This window comes from Rhipicephalus microplus, chromosome 5 (genome assembly GCF_043290135.1).
Source record: "Rhipicephalus microplus isolate Deutch F79 chromosome 5, USDA_Rmic, whole genome shotgun sequence".
NCBI classification, from domain to species: Eukaryota; Metazoa; Arthropoda; class Arachnida; order Ixodida; family Ixodidae; genus Rhipicephalus; species Rhipicephalus microplus.
The window spans coordinates 49537438-49554895 of NC_134704.1; the positions used below are offsets into that span (position 1 = coordinate 49537438).

A 17458-nucleotide genomic window follows, 5' to 3' on the forward strand; every position below is an offset into this window, starting at 1 on the left:
ATGCTAGCCTTGCTTCGTAAAACATTCGAGTATGATGCTATCGCATTCATTTCTTCCCCTTCTGGTGAAAATAGGACTTTTTTTTGCAACGCCACGAGCAACGAGTGTCGATTCAGGCTTCTTTTCCAATCACTTCCCGTCGAGCACTTACTTCTGGTTTTCTGAATGCTCAGAAGTCATCTATACAATATAACTGTCACGGAATCGATGCATCTTGTAAAGGTTGAGTTATGGGTGGGTACATACGATATGGGAGCATAACTTCACTTAGGGTCAGGTTCAATCAATTCAAATGATTATTCATGAAAATTAATTTAATGAGATCAATAAGAAAGCACACGGCTTTCGTGTCACTAGATGGGTTTGTTGCGGCACCTGGCGAAACAAATATCAACCACGTGCGCTTCTTTTTTTAATCGCCTCCGAGATTCGCTTTGGCAGCGTGACGGGAACAGGACGTTAGACGAAAAAACACAACGGGGCGCACGAACGCAGTGCCGCTACAGCTAGGATTGTTTTTTTAGTTATTTTAAGTTCTTTTTTTACTTCGATCGCTTGTTACGGTTCTTGGCTGATGACCTGGAAGTCGTAGGTTCGATCCCGGACGCGGTGATCGCATTATGATGGGGGGGAAATGCGAGAGGACCATGTATGCTGCACGATGTCAGTGCACGTCAAAGAATACCAGATGGTGCCCTCCACTACGGCGTCTCTCATGATCATATTAGAGGTTCTGGTACGTGAAACTCCGGATATTATCATTTTTTAAATCAATGAGCACAAATTTGGAGGTAAGAACATGGGGAGGAAACCAAAAAAGAAGAAAAAGCAAAAACTTCCGCCAAACTAGAGTCTGTTTCGCTATTCTACTACTTGCCAACGGCAAGCTGTTGGCCAATGATGGCCGTAGCTGAATGACTGTCTCCTCCCTGTCGCCTAACGTTGACTATCAAAGTAGTCGAACACAATTCATCATCATCATCATCATCATCATCATCATCATCATCATCATCAGCCTGACTACGTCCACTGCAGGACAAAGGCCTCTCCCATGTTCCGCCAGTTAACCCGGTCCTGTGCTTGCTGCTGCCAATTCATACCCGCAAACTTCTTAATCTCATCTCCCCCTAACCCGCTTGCCTTCTCTGGGAATCCAGTGAGTTACCCTTAACGACCAGCGGTTATCCTGTCTACGCGCTACATGCCCGGCCCATGTCCATTTCTTCTTCTTGATTTCAACTATGATATCCTTAACCCCCGTTTGTTCCCTAATCCACTCTGCTCTTTTCGTGTCTCTTAAGGTTACACCTACCATTTTTCGAACACAATTAAATGTATTTAAAATGTCTAATGCTAACGCAGACTTTTCTGGACTTCAGTCTCCGGCATTGGGTTCTGGTTCACCATCGCGAGCGGGTACAAGCTCGCACGATACTGCACCGTACTGTACAGTGCTAAGGAGCGCGGCCTTCTCTGTTCAACGCGCTCACTTCCGCGCCCCCTTCCTCGTCCCTCGGCTTTCACCCGTCGAGAACTGAGATTCCTCTTCCACGTGCAGGATCTGTTCGGTACATTCGCTTTTCCTTTCATTTTATTTCTGGCGCACGCGAAATAAGAAGGGATGCCCACGAAGAATCCTAGCAGCGCCTGTACGGGGGGCTTTCTCAGCGGAAGGCCGCGGTTTTGCGCATACAGCCCTGGCGTTATTTATTCGAAGCCAAACCGCGTTTGTCGTCCCCGCGGGGACCGGAGGCTAAAGGGGGAAAACGTGGGGGAGGGTGGGGGACACTATACACCAAGAGGGCTTCCGCGCTACGCATGCACAACCGGGTTTTATACCCACTGGGCATCCTTTTTCCTGTGCGTTGGTGTGTATGCAAACTGTGAGGTGCCCGAGTTTTCAGTTTATGCAATTTCTCTCTCACGCGCTCTCTTTCAATCTTCCTCTCTCTCCCTCTCTCTCTCTCGCTCCCTAAATAATGCTTGTTTTAGGTCTGTTTACCGAAGAACGGGTTTCCTCTCCTCCTCGTTGTCGGGTTAGCCCTTTCTCTCTCTCTCTGTATTTATCGCTTATTTGGCGTCTTTCAAACGAAAAAAGAAAACGCGTATATATAGTCCCACGTAGGTCTGCGAAGAAAATACGAAACCCACCAACGTCGGGATTAAAAATGAGCCCGCGTGGAAGGACCGGATGCGCATGCGCGCGCTACTAGAGACGTGTGTCACTCGGAAGACTAGGGACATAGGGAGAAGCGGGCGCGCAGACCGCGCTCCGAGTGGTTGTGCCTTGTATCGAACGTAGACAACTTCGGTCGATCGCTCTTAACGAAGTGCTGACGCGTGTTTTAAAAGCTGCGAAAACCAGGGACTCGGGAGTGTAGTTGCGCCAGTAAGGGAGGAAAACCCTATTGAAACGTTTTGTATGACATTTCAGTAACTACGTACACATTAAACAAATTCTCACCCTAAAGGGTGTAAATGAGCTTGTCGCCAGACGAGCACCCTTTGCTCCCTATTGGGTTTTCAAGAAAGGGTGATCTTTCCGTAAGACTTACGAAGTTATAACTATGATATATGAGCAAAAATAATAGAAAATGTATGAATCTCATGACGAAACTATTGGAATGGCATGCGGAATGTTTTAGCAGGAAAACAGTAGATGCTCTCGCTGAAGAGTATTCCATTTAAGTGTTGAAGCTTAGAGTTCTGCAAGCGGTAACATCAATTGATAGCCACTTCAAGAATCCTCGCAGGCGTATTCATAAGTGTTTGGACGTTTGCTTATTTGTTTTGCGTGCCACTCCTATAGTGCCGGTGTGGGGGCTGCGGCGTAAGTCCAAGTAGATGATAGATATAAAATAGAAATCGGCATACAATAATAGATAGATGAATGGACAAACTGCTCCTGAACACAAAATATGAGATTACAGTCTCGCAATAAATGTATACAACACCATTTTTGTAACTTCTTCGAGAGTTTAGAAGCCAACCTTCCAAGGCAATAGTTTTCACACAGACATTTTGGTTTGCCTGCCTGTCTCACAAAACGATTCAGTCATCCGGTCAAGGCTTAAGCACTTGCTCAACGCCTAGCCGTCTTTAACTGGTGGCAGCGTTAATACTTGTGAACATAGTCGATCACAGAGTAAATATTAGGCATAGCTGAGGCACAACTTCAATACGTATCAGGTGGCGTGTTCCTTCACTAGTATATACGTGCATACGTAATTCCCAAGACCGTTGTGCTTATTATGCTGCGCTCAAACTGCGACACTATGCACGAAAAAAACTCCCAAGCAACTCCCAAACATGGTTGAGTGCGAATGCACGGGATGATGCTATGAGGGGGAGTAAAGTTAAAATCCGTTGGCGACGCTGATATCGGTGTCAGTAACGCGCCTTATATCCAGATGGTAGCGTTGCCTCCGGGACATCCATCGCACGACCCGCTCTCAACGGGAGACTGAGAGAGAAGGCGGGCGCGCGAGAGAGAGGGGTGCGCGCGTAGCTGCAGCGAGCGAGGAGAGCAGAGGAGCGAGCGAAGGGGGAGGGGGTATAAGGCGCGTTACTGACACCGATATCAGCGTCGCGTCCGTGGCTTATTCGGTAGAGCGTCGCGCTGCGGCCCGCCAAGTCCTCTTTCTTTTAAAGATAGAGAGAAGACTGCGGACGCCGCCGACGGCGGTGGATGGTTTGGGGTCGCTTATAAAGTGTATTCACACTTAAAAAATACAGACAACCGGCAGAAAACCATTGTCTTTCGACGACATTTGCAGCGAGACTTGCAGATACGCGTCCTATTTTTTATCTGTGTTGCCAATCAGTGCCTCTGTGGAACCCGATTCATGCAGTGGCAGGTTTGTGCGCGCCCAATCGACAAACGCTAACACCGAAGCGTACGCTCCTTCACACACACGCTGCTCACCGAAACACCTAGTTTTCCTTTCGTTACTTCACTTTTTGGGGAACTGCGTGCTCCAGTATTGCCTGAAAATTAACCATTCGTACCTCTTTCTTGAATTTTCCACGATTGCCGGGGCACACATGATGTATCTTAAATCAATACTCTGCTCGCAAACGCTGGCGCAGTTCACAAGATCCGCGTCATGAATTCAATAAATGTTTCCAGTGCAATGCGCAGATAGGGCGTTCATTCTGTTTACTTGCATCTGTACGAGAAATGGTAGGGGCAGCCACGGCCTATAGATTTCCATTATAAGTGAAGCAAAATAGGGGGGGGGGAGGGGGGATGAAGGCTATCACTGACACGTTGACAGCGCATGATTCGCTCGAACGTACCAGCCAGGTGCGGCTCTTCACGCTTCGTTGAAACCATTCCTCCCACCACCACCACGCTTTCTCATCATCTGTCTGTTGTGCCTATGAATCGCGTCGTCCTCCGCACCGCGCCTATGGCGTGTGTACGTGAGCAGGTTTCACCGCGTCAGACGAAACTCCGCGATTGTTCCACGCCTCCCCACCCTTTCCCTCTTGTCTGCTACAACGGTTCGACAACGCCTAGCCTTGTCAACATGAAGCGTGCTACTCCTAACAAAATAAGAAAAAAAAATGGTGGAAGGGGTTAGGGGGAGGGACATGCGAGCAGACGAAACTTGCGGGGCCACGCACAAGCGACGGCGTTTTTTTTTTCTAAATTTGTTGTTTTGCTCGAGCGTAACGCATAGTTTCGATTTCCGATACGTGGGGGCCCTTCGCGCACATCCGAACTACGCACGTACGCGGCGTGGTACCCGTGTGTCTGTATATATACCTCTTTAATAAGCCGCGTGCCATCGGAAACGAACGGCGCGCCACAGCGTATGCTACGGTCGCACAGGCTCCCACTTCTTTGTTGTCGGGCTCGATTATTACTTCAGTTTTTTCGTTGTTGTTGTTTTTTTCGTCACTTTATGCCAGTCCCGTTTCCGCTCGCTTTCGCGTCGCTGAGAGTGCGGCGACTCTGTCGCAACTCCGCCCAAAGTTTTTGTTGTTGTTGTTTGTTTGCTTGTTTTTATTTTGTTTCAGTAAACAGTGCAGCGCTCCGCCACCAACCTCACGCTTGTCGCGTGCAACTGTATGTTCACCTGTGTAGGACTCGTACTTTTTTCCCCTGTAATGATGACACAGGGCAAAAGTCCTTGCTCCGGTAATGCTTAACGAAGAGTATGTGCGTGCGGGGGGGGGGGGGGGATATTATCGTAGCTCCGACATATAACCAATCTTGACTCAACTTCGCTTACACCTCAGCTTCGTCTCTCTCTCTCTCTCACACACACACACACACACACACTCACACACACTCACTCTCACGCGTGCACGCACGCACGCACACACACACATGGCGAAACTAGCGCTGGCCGACGTATGTTTCATACCTCCGCATCCGCACGTTTTGCTCCCGCGTTTTCTCCAGGCCCGTAAAACGTGTACAGCTACGCCGAATCCGAAAGGCGAGTTCTTGAGACCCTTCAAAGCTCGCGGCACGTAGTTCCCAGGCTGTGTATCTCGTACGGGCAGCGAGCTGCTTCTTAAAGGGCGTCCGGCGGCACCCTGGACATTGCATCGTACTTCCTGTATACGTCCGCCGTGTACAACATTGCGCCGTGCGTTTTCCCGCGTGACTCTTTGTCTTCCGGTGCCGTGTACAGCTGGTCGCGAAGCCCGTATCAGCAGCCCCTTGCCAACACGCAACGCTATATTGCAGCCGATGTCGAAACGTGCGAAGGGAGCTGAGTGCGTGGCATTAGGAGGAGGGCCAACTGCGACATCGAAATAAAACAAAGATAACGTCTGATTGAATGGACGAACTTTTGTTTCGTTCTCTTTATCTGCTTTCTCTACTGATCTATAGCACTTTGTTTTAGATGATCTGCGTTCGTTTGAGCTGAGTATATGGCTACTCTGACCTGCACCTAATGTCCCGTGTATGGAGGAAGGGTCCCGAGGGAACAGCCCGTTTCTATTCTTACATAAAACGCAGTGTCTTGTTGTTGTTTTCTGCCATTTTTCGCGTGTGTTACGTTTTTTCTGGGTAAATCTGCCACGCCCAGTACTTTTATTTCGTCAAGTTAGCCGATAGATACTTGGGCAGATTGCAGCACCAAGAAAAAAAATTAAGAAAAAGTGAAGGTGGGCATGAAGAATAAAACACTGCACACTTGACGGACCACTGTAAGTCAACGCTCATCCAGTTCACCATCTCGGTTATTTGACCCCAACTTTTTTGTGGTTTTTGCGTGCTACAATTAGCCCAACAGGCTTCTCTCGTATTTATTGAATGATCTAGCGTGTACGTTGATTTGAAAAATATTGTACGTTGATTTCAAAGCCCCGGAGTCGAAAAGGTGACGGACACACATAAAAATTATAATCAGAACTTTATTTCGTTCTTAATATTGTACTATATTTTCTCCATGTCTTACATATCCAAGCGTACTTCACAAAACCGTTTTTATTTTCTTTAACCACGATTACATCAAAACTTTAGCATCGTTCTCCAATACGGTGTCTAGTTTGGTCTCCTTTCATCTGTATAATCTTTTCTTCTCTACCTTCTTTCCCTCTTTTCCCCAATTAGCTGTTGAACATCAGGCTTTGCCGTCTACAACACTTCTAGCACATCCTCATTACAGCGTTGTTACGCAACGCACCACCTCCCTATGCTGACGTCTCACTCCTCAACCTCCGAGCGCGTGTTTCCCTAATTGACCTCTCCCCATTTTCCTCTCTCTTCATGCCTCATTACACCCTCACATCTCGGGTTTCAGGTATCGCTCTTTACGCTTCCGTGACACCCACTTTATAAAGTTGTTGTGCAACGCGTCACCTGCCCCGTCCCTCCCCTCCCCATCTTCAAAGCGCGTGCTTCCCTGACAGCCCTCTTCTAATCACTCTCACCCTTTTTTTCTCATTACGCTTTAACGTCTCTGATTTCGCGTACCTTCTCGACTTCTACGACATCTTTTTTTTTCGTCGTCTTGTTGCGTAACCCAGCAAACCCCATTCCTCTTCAACAATACTCGAAGGACGCGTTTCCCTAATTGCCCTCTCCATATCATCCTCTCTCTTTTCTTTACCTTCACGAAGCTATCGTGCTGCCCAGCGTGACATCTCAACGTCTTTTTTTATTATTTGATCTTCCTTGTGGCACGCAAACTCCACTCCGATTCCGAGAGTGGAGCGATGAGAAGGGGTCGAGATCCCCATGGGGATGCTGGCGGGGATACAAAGGGGGACGACGCTAGCGGAGAAAAGGGATGAAAGGAAGTAAGGTTAACTCGCAGTCCCCGTATGACTCTATCGACCCGTCCAATCAATTTTTATCCCAACGGAATTGGCTACCTTCTACTTCTATTACTTCCCTTTTTTTTCGCACCGTAGGAAATAAAAATAGGAAAGGGGAAAATAAGGCTGCCATGAAATAAGCTTTCGAGGTGTTCTTTGTCCGTGTATGTAACGGTTGGCTCCGCTTTTTCCGAGTTCCACGATCGTCACACTTCCACCCCCACCCCTTACCCAATCCATCTTGACTTTTACGTGGATCAACTGGCAGGCTTGTTGCGTGCGTCTTTGTGAAAAAGACGTGTCTCGTCTAATACTCCCCAGCGGCTGAGAGCACGTATTAAAGCCGCTCCACTCCCTCTCTTTCTTTATTGATCTATCTATCTGCACATCTGTCCACCTATATATCTGTGTCCCGATTCTCTCGTTTTACTCTATCGTACCATTTTAGATGTGTAGATGTATTTATATTCATGTATCTGTACATCTGCCCACTTATATCTTTATTTCCCGGTTTTCTCTTTTTACTCTATCATGCCTATCCCCTCCCCGCATTGATACATCATTGTTTTCTATCCTATCTTGCTTTCCTTCATCTGTCCTCCCTTTTCTTTATTATCAATATTACTTTTTTTGCTACAACCCTTTTCGAACTCGTCTGGGCTCGCCGTACGATCTTTGATGCTCTAGAGAGGACCGAGTTCGTTACCTAGCGAAGTGAACGAGAGGTGACGTGGTTTTCTTTGAGGGGGGGGGGGGGCACGCTTTTTCAGGGCGCGCGCTGTTTTATTCTGCAGTCTTATGCAATTGTCTCTGCGTGCAGACCCACCTGATACGCACCTTTCCGCTCCTTAATATCCATACCGGAGGTGCTCAGATTGATAAGCATGCGTTACATATGGGCCTTACGCTACGTTGCCCGTAGGAAGGAACGTGATTATTTTATGTGCGCTTTTTGCTTTGTGTGTGTGTGTGTGTGTGTGTGTGTGTGTGTGTGTGTGTGTGTGTGTGTGTGTGTGTGTGTGTGTTTGTGTGTGTGTTGTGTGTGTGTGTGTGTGTGTGTGTGTGTGTGTGTGTGTGTGTGTGTGTGTGTGTGTGTGTGTGTGTGTGTGTGTGTGTGTGTGTGTGTGTGTGTGTGTGAGAGAGAGAGAGAGAGAGAGAGATACAGAGAGAGAAATTATAGATGATACCTCGACGCTTTGTATTTTTCCTTTTGTTTCCCGATGAATATTTTATTTGGTGTCTGGACTCTTGAAATAAAGCAAAAGAATGCAGTAAAGGCTTCTGAACGCAAAGACATGTAATCGTCTTTCGTTAGAGAGAAGTCACTTATTTGACACCCTATAAAATTTAAGCTGAATTGCCTTGGAGCAGCTCTCGTGACTAATAGTATAGATTTCCTGACAAATCAGAGCGAGTATACGCACATTAGAAAAGAAAAAAAAGGGATTCTGAAAGAGGAATTCAGTTTACGTTGTGTGGTCGCAAAGGTATTTTGAGTCCCCATCATCATATTCATCACTCTTTCCCCCTTTTTTTTTCCTTGTGTGTAGAGTAGCAGGCCAGAGTGCACAAGCCCGAGCCGACCTGCCTTCTGATTGTTTCTCTCTCTCACTCACTCTGAGTACGCTATGCAAGTGATAAAATACGAAAATTTGAGGGCATCGGATGAAATCGGCTTGCGCTAGACAGTGCTGACTATAAATCGTTGGAGGCGCATTCATCCTAAAGCGGGGATGACGATGATTGTAATAGTGATATATCTAAGTGTCCTTGCTAAACGTAGTGTGCTCTTCGCCCGTGACGCAGGTCGGCATGTGGGAGCTCCGGGCCGAGCCGACCACGAAGACGGACCAGCCGGTCATCGGTCTGGTGTACGCCAGGCCGGCTGCCAAGGAAACGCCCATCTTGCTCGACGTCTGGATAAGCGGACATTCGTCGGCGGTGAGACACATGTCGTACTTTGCACCGCGGCGTTCTCAGTGTACGGCTCAAATTCTTAACTGAAGTATGTGCAAACCGCTTCACAGGGCACTGCTTGATTACAGCGCTCTTATCCCAGAACATAAAAAAGAAAACAGTGTAGAAGTTTAGTTTGTGCGTTGTCAGGTTGCCAGAGGCGGAAACGTGTCCGCCCGTTTCGTGACGCCACCTGTTGGCGCGGAGATCTTCCATATAAACTCTGAAAAAGACAAACAAGAACACTTTAAAAGACAAGCACTAAGTGTGTCATTAGAAGTGTAGTCGCAGAACATTAATAAAACAATAGTTGGCCTCCTTTTATTTGTCAAAATAAATTATTTCAATAAACAAGGATCTAGGCCGAATGAAAATAATTTAGTTCGGCGGCTCTTAGGTCACCACCTAATTATAAAAGAGGCACTTATGACATTTATCTAGCCATCGAAATCGGAATTGCGCAAACCTTAATACCAGGCTCGCTAAAGCTATCTCAGAAAACGAGCCGTTTGCGACTTATACTATGCAGCGTGTACAAATGCGGTCAGTCTCGTATCACGCAACATTCTTTCGATGGGCCTGTCACGAGCGTTTGCCAATGTATCCAAACTTGGTTTTACGCATTTCAATGGCAAAAGTTTAGTAAATGAGCCAGAAATGTATACCTGCGACATGTATGACCAAAACCATTCGGTCGCGTTCCAGGTAAACGGTTCCGACAGATTCATAATCTACGCCGAGCTGAAGAAGGGGTCTCACCCTGTGGCCAAAGCTATGGTGACTGCCCTCATCCGACACCCCGACACGGACAGCATCACCAGGCTGCATCTGATTGACAACGGAGCTGGAGGTACGTTCCTGTCAGTGTGATGACTTTGCGGGCCCAAAGTTTTGGCAAGTGCGAAAGGCTGATGGTATGGAGTTCGTGTTTAACACATGGCCTCGTGTTTAGCTCTGGTCGTGATGTCATACGTTCGGCTGGAAATAATCTCGGAGGCCACCATGCTGATTATTCTAAAATAGACTCCGTGCCTCTAAAAAAATATTGTCACGAAAAGATTCTGGCACATTTATTGGTTGGGTACACTTCTGCACTCAGTAGAACGACCAGCATATGAAAGAAGATGGCGGTGGTTTAAAAACATTGCTCATATTTGTCCTTGACTCGATGCCGGGATCCAGCGTAACCAATGAAACGCAGCGCGTTGAAGACTTAACTTCTTCGTTCTGTTGGCTCACTTAAAATGGGGTGTCGCCAAAGTTCGGAAAGATTCCGAGCTGATCCCGAGTTTCGCCAAGCTTGGGCAATCCTGCATAGCGCCTCAAGGCAGAGGTCTGTCGGGCCCAGGCAGGAAGAGACGAAAAATTCTTGAACTGGGAGCGTCGCTTAAGCTAGCGTTTCGGCAGCCTTGTCTTAAGAAAAGAAGTGATCTCATTTCTTCGAGGCTGCCTTCTATAGGGCGTGGCCCCAGCGACACCCCCTTTGCAGGGGTTTCTCGGGTACCACTGTGTTTACGGCTTCTTTTTGACCTGCCTATAGCTCATACGGCCAACCGCGACTGAAGCGCGTTAACTCTCTTCATCGACGCCTTCTTCGCAGATCCGGACATCACGCAGAATGACGGCGTTTACAGCCGCTACTTCACCGACTTCACGAGCACCGGCCGCTACGACCTGACCGTGGTGGCCAACGACAACGACGTTTCGGCTGTCGTCGTCGGTGCCTCCAGCGCCGAGTTCGAAAGCAGGTTTCCCGAAGGCGCGGGTGAGCGTTTTGCGTATAGTTGCAATAAGGGAGAAAGGGAGCGAGCTGCGTACGCCACCACTAAAGCCCGCGAATTACGGGCATCATCGGTCCCTCGTGTCCTCGTGGATGCCTGCAATTTCTTACGTCGTCAAATACGCTGCTGCTACAACAATTGACCGTTGTCTGAAACGCAAAACGAAATACTCATAAGAATATAATGCAGTCGTTTATTGCGGCTACAAAAGAAATCAGTCGAAGAGCCGAACGTTACTTCCGGTTTCGAATTGGAGTACCACATTTATGAGACCATTCCAAGATGAATTTAAGTGGGACGAAAAGCAGCTCTCTGCCAGTGGTGGGGCCGAGCCTTTGGACAAACTCCGCATTCGAACGGGGTTCGGCATCACTGGGAATCGAACCTGCGACGTCCGTGCAACGTGGGAGCAGTGGGTTCAGTTCTGACAACCGACAGGTTGTTTCTTTCCCCTAGTTTCATTCACCGTTAGTCCACAATTTTACCCCTCAGCTAAAGACTCCGCGTAACGTCTTTTGCGTTTTGCATGACGTCATTGCATGTCTGTCTTTTTTTGATATAGCAAAGCAGTTTATTAGTGGTAGTTTACTGATAAAGCAGTCACGCCTACTGTGAGAAGAGGCTTCTAAAGGTCATGAAAGAGCCAAAATGTGCTCCTGTATCGAAAGTCGCGCTGAACAATACAAAAATTTCAGAACTGAACTTTCGCAGATCTCGGGAGAGTACGCAACAGTTTCACGCACACCAGGAGACAATTTGTTTTATTACAGTGATTTACTTTCTGTGCTGCGTGCGCTCTAGAAAATACACCTTCCCACAGGTCGCGAGATCGAATCCCGTCAGTGGCGGCTGCATTTCCGATGAAGGCGAAAATGTTGTAGGCCCGTGTACTCAGATTTGGGTGCACGTTAAAGAACCCCGGGTTGTCTAAATTTCCGGAGCCCTCCACTACGGCGTCTCTCATAATCATATGGTGGTTTTAGAACGTTAAACCCCACAAATCAGTCAATCAAGAAAATACACGGTCGCGTAATTTGTTTGAAAAAAGTTGTAAAGCTGTGTGAGATTAGCCCGAGTTACCCAAATGGTTGTCAAACGATGTTATCTTAGTTCTCTCAAGATGAGCGGTACCTGTAGTTTTTTTTTTTAGGCTTTCTCCCAGTTATTGGACGCCTGACGCATGATAGATATGCCTGAGTGCCACCAAGTGTGCACCAATGTTTCGCGAAGCAGATGGAGCGTACGAGGGGGTGCGGTCTGCTTGGTTCTTGCGCAGAGTATCCTTCGTGCTGCGGCAGCCGCGTGCCGGACAGCTACTCGCAGAAGACGAGCCGATTCACGCGCATTAACCACTACGGCTCGTTCTTCGTGACGGTGCCCAAGCCGGAACGCGACGTGCTGCCACCCAGCCGAATCACCGACCTCCGCGTGGTGTCCACCGACAACCGCAGGATGGCCGTGACGTTCAACTGGACAGCGCCGGGCGATGACTTCGACGAAGGACAAGGTCAGAACCGCCCACATACTTCCGTAACATTCAACAGTGGACAGTTCTAGTTTGTCTCCATAACTTCTTTGCGAGAGTGTTATACCGGACACCACTAGTATTAAACGTGAGAGGTCGGGTAAGTGGCGCCACTGGGTGGGGTCGAGATGAACGAAGCAAGCAGAGAATCGTTATTGTAAAAACCTAGATTTTATTAAATATTTGCTGATGTGAATCTTGGGCAGTAGGTAGCCCCCATTGTAAGCCTCCAATAGGCTTCTCTTTTAAACTTTTTTTTCCTCAAGACAGCAGGCGAAAACAACTAAACGTGACTAAATTGTTCGAAGCGGATGTCGCTATCATCGTCCGGTAAGCCGGTATTTCATAAACATATTTTAATAAGCTGAAATACCGGACAAGCTAAAAGTACATCTACGTTGCTGGTTGGGCCAGTTGAATACGCTATTCATAATGGTAATGAGTGCGAAAACACGACAAAGGACAAAAACGCTTGTCTTCTGTCTGCTACGCTCCTCTGTATAGTGCTTGCGTCCAATACCACTATAAAAAAGCTATAAACCTCCATTGTTTCCCGTACAGAGCACCCCCGGTATATCATTCACAGTTAGAGCATTTTCTGATAGCCCCAGGACCCTATGGCCAAACCGATCCACTTCGTCCTGGGAGGCCGCTGTTCGGGTCACTGACTCGGATGACAAGCTTTTGCCAGTAGACCAAACCTACCTAGAGATATAGTTCATGGTAATAAGATACATCGAATGGCCCAACTAAATTTAAATAAATCATTGTTTTTCTGTATATCCATCCCGTAACATTCTTTTCTGTGGCTCATTTATTTGTAAAGCTTTCTTCACCACTTCTTTTTTGCTTATTGCAATAAGCCTATTGTTTATAGCATTTCCTCTATTTTATTATATAAAGCTGCCTTTGCATCAGCTTGTTTAGTTTATAATAAAACTTATCTAAATAATATTTTCTTCAGACTTGCGATTTCCTTAAGTGTTATACTCTATTGTATTGCTGAGCCTACTTAACTAAATTTAATCCTGCTTTAATTTTTTGCACTACAGAAGCTTAATTGAAGAATAAGTTATTTAACGCTTCTAATAAAAAACTTTTTTTATTATGATAGCCGTAGAATTGCAGGAAAGTGGACTATTCTGAAGCACCACACGTATTGATTCGTTTTCGTGAAAGTCCTGACGCCAGATACTTTTGTTATCATTATCTGTGATTTACTATTATTAGTATTAACATTTATTATGATTCCCAAACACGCCAACAAACTCATATTCTTTTGTCTTCTCTTTCCCGTCCCCTCCCACAAACAGCGAGTCGCTACGAGCTGAAGAGCTTCAAGGACAGGCTGAACGCTCAGCGCCGCTTCGCGGGTCACGGCCAGCTCGTTGGTCAGTGGGACGTCGACGGACCCTACTACGAGCCTCCAAAGCCATTTGGCGCCACCCAGACGGCCACCGTGCGTCTCAAGAATGGACAGCAGCCGATGTCCTCGGCCCCCCTCTACTTCGCTATCCGGGCCATTGACGACCAGGGGAACGCCGGTCAAGTCTCGAACGTCGTCGAAGTGGTCATCATCCCGCCTCCGACCACGACGTCGACGTCGACGCAGCCTTCGTCCTCCTGGGGCAGCGGCTCGGGCACGGCGGGAGGCGCAGGCGCCCACGGACAACCCAGCGGTTCTCGCAGCACCCGGGACAAACTGAACGCTGCCCAGTTGGCCCTGATCATCGCCGTTCCCCTGGCCGTGCTCCTAGTCGGAATCATCGTCATCATTCTGCTAATGGCGCGACGCCGCAAGGCGCCGCCACCCAAGAAGTCCACCGACAACGGTACCACGTCCCAGCCTCCACCGCTTCCGGCGAAGATCGCGCGGGACGACCTCACGACGACCGTTCCGACTCCGCAGACAACGACGCCCATCATGGACGACGACGTGAAGCAGCAGACGACGCCCACGACGGGTCGCCTGGACGCGGCGGCCATCAGCCCCGTGAACTCGTGGCCCGCCAGCGTACTCCTGGACCACTACAACAAGGTCCAGCAGGCCAAGCAGAGGCACGAGCCACCGCCAATCATGATGGTCGAGGACGGCGTGTCGCTCAACTCGTCCACGCCGTCGCTGTACTCGAAGAGCGACTACGGTGGCGTGCCGCAACCGGCGAGATTGGCCAAGCATCGTCCGGGACAAGACGGGGTCGTTCCTGCGCTGCCGCCGCAAGTGCCCAGCTACAACGCGGTCTACACTTCGTCGCAGCACTCTCTCGACAAGACCGGAGGCGTGACGCGCAACATCACGCAGGTCTAGCGCGCCCCAAAGCGTCCGCTCGCGCACTCGTACCCATTTACTTCTTCGCGTCAAATTGTGGCCGCCGAGAATCCCGAAAGCGAGCTATTAAGATGCGCTTAACGCCGAAAAAAAGACACAAGAAGGGCGTGACAGAAGAAGCAGACTCATCTTGGTGACAGTGCAACGGAGTCTTCGTCGAAGCAATGCTATACCCGAGCGGCTTGTGATTTCGCCCGTGTGAATGATGAATCTCCAAGTGGCTATCACGAACGAGAAACGACGTTTGCACGCTTTGTGGTGTACCATCTCGTGCACGTTTCGCAGGGCTTGCACATAGCTCTCACCTCGTGCGGCTATAGCTACTGCGTGCATACAGCGAGCGCCAATTGTGACTGGAACGCGAGCGAACCGTCACGCGCTCTCGCCACAGTGAAAAACGTTCTGCGCTCTCAAGTACGCGTCCCCCCGCCCTCAAAAAAAAACTAATTTCTTTTCCGAAATGTGCGTGCTGATCGCCTGAAAGAACGGACTTGCGAAGTGAGATTACGAGAGCATTTCTTTCTTTTATTTTTAAATTTAATAACCAATAGCACTTCGAAGATACGACAGTCTGCGCGCCTACCATGCCTCTTCTTCTGATCCAGACAATGTCAACAACAACAACAACAAAAATCCTCCGTTCTCGCGAAACCGCCGAGAGATTTAAGCTTAACTGCTTAGACGGACGGTCAGTGTGATAACGTTTTTTTTTTTTTAGTTCTGCTGCTTGCTCGTTTTGCTTTTACCGAAGTGTCTCTAGTGTGCACGCGTGTCGTCAGTGAGTTTGCATTGTGCTCGGACCCAACAGTCGATGGGACACGATCAAAGAAAAACAAAAAACGACCGCCAAGAACGGTGTGCGCGCGCTTGTGTGTGTGTGTGTGCCTGCGCACGGAGTGAAGCGGATGGGAATACAGTCCTATGCCCGTGTCACGGGGAGCGACCGACGACTCGGCCCCCGCACCAAAGCGTCGGTTTTATTTTTGGGCCAGATTGGGACTCCGTCTGAGAACGAACCAATCAGCGATCTGCTTGCACGAACACCAGGCGTCATTTTCTTTTTTTTTTCTTTTTTTAGGAATTCGCTAGTCACGAGTAGCCTTTGCTAAATGCGGCTAGTCAAATTAGAGCATGAGAGACATGAGAGGCAGTTCAATCTAGAGTCGCTATCTAGAGACCCTCCACCTTACCAACGTAAACGCGTGCCCGGACATTCTGGCCTCCCGCAAAACTGTATACGTAGACCACAGACGCACACCTACGTTCCGCGGCGTTCGCACTGGTTTTCTTCTCTCCCTTCCCCCTTTGTACGTTATAGACTAACTCCCTTGGTCCGCAGATTTCCCGTACACACTTGTCAATACATTAATCCCGCACGCTTCGTTACACCGAATGAATTTGCTCTAGTCAGCAGCAACAGCAGCCAAGTTTCGACTATGGCTTCGCACTGTCTCTTCATCGTGGTCACAGCTGGCATTAACCGTTGTAGCGCAGTTCGTTCTCGCATTTCGTTACGTTCATTTTTGTTTGCATGGTTTAATTATCTTCGCTGCACAATACTTCTCATGCTAGCTTTTTTTTAGTTTCCTTTCATAGTTTATTTCTTTAATTTTTTTCATATCACCGAACGTCGAGAAGAAGCGGTCGCACGCTGTGCCGTCCCATTTTTTAAAGAAAAAAAAACACTTCTTCGAGAAAATGGCAGTGGCGTAGAAGTGGCGTAGAAGTGTTACGGTGTGTCGTATGATATTACCAGTCTGTATAGGAAGTCTGTGAGAAATGTTTTTTTGCCTGGGGCACCACTGTAATAGTTTGTATACCACCACGTCGCAGTGTGTTCTTTGCTTGGTACACACACAGCCTTTCTCGAGTCATTTCTGTTTGTTTTTTTTTCTCTTTCATCAAGGCGAAGGAAGAAAAACGACAAAGTGTGAACGACACTTCTATAACCACAAGAAGACGCCCCCAACCCCGCACACCAGTGTATGTTCTCGTTCCCAGAGTTGTTTGTGCATTTGTATGTAAACAATGTGATCGAGTTTCTCAGAATTTCCGATTCAATTCGTCATCATCTCACTTTTTCTCTCTCCTTCTTTTCCTCTCTCTTTTCAACATCTAGATAAAAAAAGCACAACAAGACAGGAATCTTATCGTCTCGTCATACTTTCTTCAAATATCGATTGCACACTTTTGTCTCTCAATGACACGCCACTTGATACGAAACAATGACAGAATGGCTTCTTCATCATTGCTTACTGATTTTTTTTCTCTGCGAACGATACTCTACAAGTCTTTCTGCCTTTCTCACTTTGACACACAGCATTTGAAGGCACCGTTAAGTTCGGTAAATAAAAGAGTCCTCTTTCGCGAGACGGGAACGAAAATTTCCCAAGAGCCTCCTCACCAAAGAGCAATCAAGCGAACGCATCGCCGAGAGGGCATATACATACACGGCATAACCCATTTCTGCCTGCAGGAACAACATACATATTGCGCGGAGCTGTCTCATCTGTTCTGTTTATTCTCTTTCGTTTTGTACAAAGTGTTGATGAAAAAGCGCGAGAAGTTTTATGACGACGCCCA

The 17458-nt window shown here is 48.0% G+C and overlaps 1 protein-coding gene across 1 annotated transcript in view; it reads left to right on the forward strand.

Moving 5' to 3' along the window:
- The window catches only part of LOC119173875 (calcium-activated chloride channel regulator 2), a 387319-nt gene extending 372061 nt beyond the window's left edge, over window positions 1–15258 (forward strand). Inside the window, exons 11-15 of the mRNA XM_037424657.2 lie at window positions 9091–9225; window positions 9946–10090; window positions 10841–11005; window positions 12298–12528; window positions 13860–15258. Coding sequence (XP_037280554.2) covers window positions 9091–9225; window positions 9946–10090; window positions 10841–11005; window positions 12298–12528; window positions 13860–14854 — 1671 coding nt within the window. The 3' untranslated portion in view covers window positions 14855–15258. The remainder of the gene's footprint in view (window positions 1–9090; window positions 9226–9945; window positions 10091–10840; window positions 11006–12297; window positions 12529–13859) is intronic.
- Window positions 15259–17458: the final 2200 nt, after the last annotated feature.